The sequence below is a fragment of the Corvus brachyrhynchos genome, unplaced genomic scaffold (assembly GCF_000691975.1).
Source record: "Corvus brachyrhynchos isolate BGI_N302 unplaced genomic scaffold, ASM69197v1 scaffold27, whole genome shotgun sequence".
In the NCBI taxonomy this organism is placed as follows: domain Eukaryota; kingdom Metazoa; phylum Chordata; class Aves; order Passeriformes; family Corvidae; genus Corvus; species Corvus brachyrhynchos.
The window spans coordinates 1,889,871-1,896,322 of NW_008239139.1; the positions used below are offsets into that span (position 1 = coordinate 1,889,871).

A 6,452-nucleotide genomic window follows, 5' to 3' on the forward strand; every position below is an offset into this window, starting at 1 on the left:
AAAAATTCCCAGTAGACTGATGGTTTACAACTGTCTTCTAGATCACCTTATTTAATTTAAACTTGTGCATTGATGACAAAATTATTTCCAGTTTTAGCTAACTTGCTCTCCAGTGAGGAGAGAATCATGGAGGGAAAAACCCACTCTAGCCAAGCTCAGATTGGTAAATGTCTGACATTATTACCTGAGCTATTGTAGTCCTGCTGTAACTAAAATAGAACTATATAATATAAGTAAATATCACAGTATCCCAGTGTGAATCCAGTTTGTCAGTGTTTTTTAGGCAGGTTCAAATTTTACTTAGTGGAACAGATGGGTAATGGGGGTGGTGGTGTCTGTGTGCTTTAGACCTTATTCTGAAGTCAACAGAGCAGACCTGCCTTTATTCAATGCTTTGTGGATAAATGACAGATGCCAGATTGGATATGGCAAATCAGGTCCCTGTTTTATGGATCAGAGCAGGGGAAAGAAACAACTTGCCAGTTTGTTGTGCCCCTATTGGGAACTTGAATGGAATTATCCTGAGTAAATTTTTTTTTTCTGCAGTTTTCTCCTTCAGCTGTGAGAGCAATGGGTAGCTGGTGTTTTCTGTAGTTACTGAAGATCTCCACTGCATTTGCTTTTTGTTGCTGATTAAAGTGTGCTTTGAGGTGAGAGGTAGAGGATTGCTTCCTTACAGTTTAATACCACTCGAACATGGTTTTGTGCTCAATGACACTGTTTAAACTAGTGAAGGTGCTTTCATGCTCCCATAGTTTTGAGTTTACCTGCTGCATGCCCTTTCACCCTTTACCTCTTGACTACCAGTTGCTGCATAAGGTTAAATTCAAGTCTTCCAGGTTTTGCTGTATGAATGTTTTTGGTGGGGCTTTTTTAGTTTGTTGGTTCTGGGTTTTTTAAAAATATCTTGCCCAAATAATTACTTTTCTTTTTGCACTTTCAAGTCACACAGTTGTAGCCATGTTAAATACTTTAATAACTAACTCCTTGTTCACATCTGAACAAATTTGAACAATCTCTGATTACCTAAACATACCTGTATATGAGAAATAAGCCCCAGGCTAAGAAAGAATAGTCAGTTTTCCCAGTCATCCTTGATCCTTCGCCCAGGTTCAAATGCTCAGTTGTGATGGCCCTGTATGGTCATGGCAAGTAGTGGTTGTATCCAGCTGTTTCTCTGGTAAGAGTCAGGGAAGGGTTTGGATTGCTAGGACTTGTTCAAAGGCAAGCACGGACTAAATTTCTTGGGGTTTATGAATCTTACTAGAAACCTTGCATGCTAAGAACTTTATTCCTTTTTTATTTATTTCTAAAAAAAAAAAAAATTTTACTAATTTATTCGAAGTGGATATACGTGCACCTGCATCATTTGGAGATGACAGGAAACAGGCAGGAAAAAGATTAGACATGAAACAGTACTTCCTGGAGTTTTTCCTTCAACCAGAAAGAACCTCTCAAATGTGCTCTGCTGTATTTCTCTGGAGGTGAACATGGGTATGAACCTGGTATATTTTGGTCCCAGGTGCATGTTTGATTTGCTTCAATGCTTCTGTCATTTAAGGAACAAGGTGGCTGTGTTAGGTGGATGAACTTAACTTTCCCTTCCCTTCCCTTCCCTTCCCTTCCCTTCCCTTCCCTTCCCTTCCCTTCCCTTCCCTTCCCTTCCCTTCCCTTCCCTTCCCTTCCCGTCTCCTTCCCGTCCCTTCCCCTTCCCTTCCCTTCCCTTCCCTTCCCTTCCCTTCCCTTCCCTTCCCTTCCCTTCCCCCTTTTCCTCCATGTGCTTTTTTTGAGGTAGAAATGACTCAACTACTTTTCATTTTTATGTAATAGAGGCTAGGCTAGAAAGGTCATTATGAGACAGATAATTAGGATCTGGAAACTGAAATTAACACTAATAACTCTATTAACACTAAGAACATGCTGAGCTTCTGAAAGTACCGTATTTCAGTTTCATAGCCAGGAAATGATTCTGCATGGCCTAAGCATGAGGCCTGATCCTTGAAAGCAACACTGCGGAGCACTGCAGCTTCCCTCACATCTTTCCTGGTCCAGAGATCCTTGTGGTGCTATTCACCCACAACTCCTGGGCTGCTAACGTTAAAAAAACCCTTTTATGTACATGCTCCAAATCTTCTGGTATAATGTACTATCTTCCAGCTGACTGCAGAGCCTACAGAACTAATACCAGGATATTCCTTCAACAAAGATGCTGGATAGCATGGATGCATCCTGGTCATTCACAGGACCAAAGAAGTGGAACAAGTGTCACTCACTTTTTAAGTCATACTACGCCCACAGAAGGTGTAGAAGGGATTCATTAGATTGATTAAAGCTTTGAAAGGCTCTGTACTTTCAGATTGCAGTAAGTGAATTTGCTGTGTATTCCCACATGAAGGCTGGAAAATTTAAGTGCAATTTTTGTCCCCATACATAATGAAGAAGCAACTTACATTAGTGCTTAATCATTTAGTCCTTTATTAGGAATTGTCTGCAGCTTTCTTCACAGCAAACCTGTTGAGAGAAACATGACCATAGGTTGGTTGTCTTTGATCCCAGCAATATTTCTCAGGTAGGTGAGCACACGTTGGCTGCAAGAAGGACAGGGTTTGAGTTTGCTTTGGCTTGTTTTGCTGTGGGTTTTCCTGTAGCATAACTGTCCACTGTTCTCCTACAACACAGAAGGCTTTTAAAGGAGGGGCACATCTCCGTTGTTGGACTTTAAAATGAATCTTTTCATTTTCTTCTTGTGCAGATCCTTATGAAAGGTGCTTTGAATAAGGCAGAGTATCTACAATTTCTTCAGTGGTATAACTCAGCTCCTTTATTTGAACTCTGGTGCATTTTGAAAAGGAAGCATTGGGCAGTCTGTGAGCTTTGTAGTAATGCACAGTACAGAAACATCTTCAAGTACATCTTCAAGCAGCAGAGTTAAAATGACCTGTAATTTTAGGGAGATACTCTGTTGTCACAACTGCAGCCATTTTATAATGTAGTAATTTTTCTTTCCAACCCTAAGTAATGATACTCCATTCTTCAGAATATGCTGTCCGAGAATAAGAACAATCTCAGGATTAGTTACACGATGCCCATTTATTGAAACTCCTCCATCTGTAATTTTCCGGTACCTTAAAAACAAAACAAAAAAACCCTGTTAATTGCAAGAGAAACCTATTTATTGTTATTAAGAATTGGAAGTTCACTGAGGGGTTTTGTTTTGCTGTTGGATCCGTAATTGCATAGATTTTAAGTCTCCTGCGCTTCACTTTCTGTCTAGGTCAACAGTGACTTAAATTAACCTTAGCCTCTACTACTCCAGTTCTTTCTGAGAAGTGTAAATCTGTTTTGAATGTTTACTATTTATATTTTATTATTGAGAGCACAGGTGAGAACTTACCCACTAGGTCCATCTGGAATGGCATTTGCTTTGCGGCACAAGTCAAGAACAGTCATCCCAGGTTCAAGCATCAATTCAGCAGAAGTAGCTTGTCTGAAAAGTTCCTGTAACTCTTGGTCAGACATATCTTCCAGTGCTTCCACACTGCTGTAATAAAGGGCCTTAGTGCACCTGTGAGAACAAAGATCATTCAAAACACAGAGCTATTCACACTAAGTGCTACTCAACTCATCAGATTCCCCTCCCCAGTTTCTTTTGAGAATCCACAAACTACCAGAAATACTTAAATTCACCCCCAATTTTATTGTACCCCACTGCCCTGCAAGCTTTTTTGATATTGTCAGTGTATTTTTAAGTCTACAGGATATTACTTTTTCTCTTTTAACACCTAAGCAACAGATTAAAATAATCCCTGAAAAGCTATGGATAGTTATTATAGACTAAATCTGAAACAAAACTGCTCCATAAATTAAACTTCACCTCTTAGCAGATTCCAGCCCCTCTCTACCATGGACAAGCTTGGTTACTTCTGCAGCCAGTCGTTTCTGAGGGCCCCATTTTTCAGGTTCTTTAGCATGCATTTCCATGATGTGGGCAATCTCCTCAAGAGGAAGGAAGGTGAATAGTTTCAGGTATCTATGAGCAGGGATAAAATATTTTGTCTGTATAGCCATCATTGCAGATTTCCTGTCTTTGCCATTCAGTAACTGCACTAAAATGATTCTTAGTCAATTTAAGAAATACGTTTTACAGATACTCTGTCCTTTCAATCAAATCCTTAAAACTCAGATTTTACTTGATCTTCTGTCTAGGGCCAAGTGTTCAGGCATAAGATAGGGTCAGATGCTTTTATGAAGCTTGTATTTCAATCAACACTTAGTTTTGTTTTGAAACTTTTACAGGATTTATTGGAATAGTGTGTCAGCTAAAAAGGTTTTGTATTTATCTTAGCAGATCCACAATCTGCTAATGCAAAATACCACTGCCGGTCCGTGGTGATCATGGGAATGAAGCATACTAAGTATTGTTTAAAGATGCATACCTAAGCCTACTCTTTAAAACAAAGTCAATTTTAATGAGCTTTCAGTCCTGTGCAGTGTATTAAAGGTACCTTTACTGGTAAAAAGCCTGAATGCCTGAAATATTTTAGTATTAAGTACCCACATACCCTTCTTTTCAGTCTGAAAGGTGTTGGGGATCAGAACATGAATATGAAGTATCAGAGCATAAACCTTTGAGAGAGGTAAATTATGAGACAGGTCACAATATGAAAGGGAAGTAGCTCAGATTTAACAGTGCTATTGAAGTTTAAAGTAAAACAGATTTAGAAAATAACACAGAGCAACTTATTACAATCAATGTAGTGCAGTGTACTGAAAAACCTGTGATGTTACAGTACTGAAACTAATATGCCATGTAAGAGAGTCACCTGGCAGAATAAAATGCACTATGCGTCACTCCTTTGTTAACCACCTTCTAATTTTCTGATATATATTTCAGCATATGGAGACAGGTTCCACTATACTGTATACTTAAGAACCAGTCATGCCTGTTTATGTCATGAATGTACAGTTATAATTAACATACACTTCTAAACGGAGCCTGTGTTGCACACACCCAAATGAAACAGTTACAGTGAACAGTTAGGATCAGGTTTTATAAACAATGACAAAAAGCAAGATGGAGGAAAACTTACTTTTCAACTACGTTATCTTGTTGTCTGACAAAAAACTGATACAGCTCAAAGGGAGAAGTCTTATCTCTGTTCAGCCAAACTGCATTTCCAGCAGTCTTTCCCAGTTTATCGCCGGTAGTACTGGTAATAAGAGGTACAGTAATTCCAAACACATCTGTTCCTGTCATCCTAAAAAAGAAGAGTCACTTCATGTTAAAAAAAAAATTCTATCTTGGTAAACCTGACTAACATACAAGAATTTCACAAGATTCTGTCCTTGGTATAAAGATGCCAGAACACTGTTCTGTGAAAAGGGATTTAGGAAAAAAACCAAAACCTGAAGTTTTTAAGTTCTTTTGTCTGTATCAAAGACATATACATATTCTAAGTAGCTCCATGAGCAACAGCATTAGCAAATTCATTGTCATGGACCTTCTGTCCTGAGTGCTGATCAAAGCTGCTTGTGTGGCTTGGACACTTGTAAGGCTTTTCCTCTACGCGAATTCTGTGTCTCGTAAGGCTGAAGCAAGTACTGAAGAAGTACATGCTCCCCGATTTGTACTTCTGCAAATTTTCTAAGACTCACACTAAATTTGGCGGCTAAGCAAAAAGCACATCTTCACCATTCTTCATTTTATTTCTACGAAATGGAGCAATCTTTACCAATGTACCACAACTGCCTTTACTTTGGTGTGATTACACCAGGATGTGTGTGCTGGCAGAGCTGCCAAAGCTTGTCTCGATTTTGTTCCACACTTCAGAGTATTTGATTTTGGTTCTTGGATTCACTAATAAAAGAACCTATCCTTCTTCTTAAAAATTCACATAAACCTGGTCAAGAGGTACGTATGTACCAAGCTCATAATCAAGCCAATTAACTACTCTCAAATCACAGTTTTGTGTATAGCCAAATCTCTTGAGGGCTGACTTCTGCCCCTGGTGCTTTAAGGGCTGTCAGCACCAAGTCGCACAGCAACCCGTCACGGAATCACAGAATCGGGAGAGGTTGGACAAGGCTTCATCGAGTCCAACCTGTGACCGAACAGCACCATGTTATCTAGAGGATGGCACTAAGTGCCATGGGCAGTCCTTCCTTACAAACCATCAGGGACGGTGACTCCACCACCTCCCTGGGCAGTCCATTCCATCGCTGCCCTTCTCTGGACTTGCTCCAGCACCTCACTGCCCGTCCTGAACTGAGGGACCCAGAACTGGACACAGCACTCGAGGTGCGGCCTCACCAGTGCCCACTACACGGGGACAGTCGCATCCAGGTCCTGCTGGCCACACTACTGCTGACACAGGCTGCCCGATGCCCAGACCCTGCGCATCACCTCCCGCCCCGCGCTCCCGCCGCACTTGGTGACGAGCTCGTAGCCGGAC

The 6,452-nt window shown here is 40.5% G+C and overlaps 1 protein-coding gene across 1 annotated transcript; it reads right to left on the minus strand.

Annotated features, from left to right (window-relative positions):
- Positions 1-2,451: 2,451 nt before the first annotated feature.
- On the minus strand, positions 2,452-6,446 carry YARS2 (tyrosyl-tRNA synthetase 2). The gene is made up of 5 exons (XM_008638108.2): positions 6,429-6,446; positions 5,091-5,258; positions 3,875-4,030; positions 3,395-3,565; positions 2,452-3,125 (listed from the first exon to the last, which is right to left on the minus strand). Exons 2-5 carry the CDS (start codon positions 5,255-5,257, stop codon positions 2,966-2,968), a joined length of 654 nt encoding a protein of 217 aa, XP_008636330.1. The 5' UTR covers position 5,258; positions 6,429-6,446; the 3' UTR covers positions 2,452-2,965.
- Positions 6,447-6,452: the final 6 nt, after the last annotated feature.

What these genes read in the sequence shown, in the direction of transcription:
- YARS2 (XM_008638108.2), bottom strand. Translation starts at nt 5,257, where the DNA reads ATGACAGGAACAGATGTGTTTGGAATTACTGTACCTCTTATTACCAGT. An exon ending in CAAGATAACGTAGTTGAAAA is followed by an intron (nt 4,031 to 5,090) that starts GTAAGTTTTCCT and finishes CCCTGCTCATAG; the next exon opens with ATACCTGAAACTATTCACCT. An exon ending in GGGCTGGAATCTGCTAAGAG is followed by an intron (nt 3,566 to 3,874) that starts GTGAAGTTTAAT and finishes TTGTTCTCACAG; the next exon opens with GTGCACTAAGGCCCTTTATT.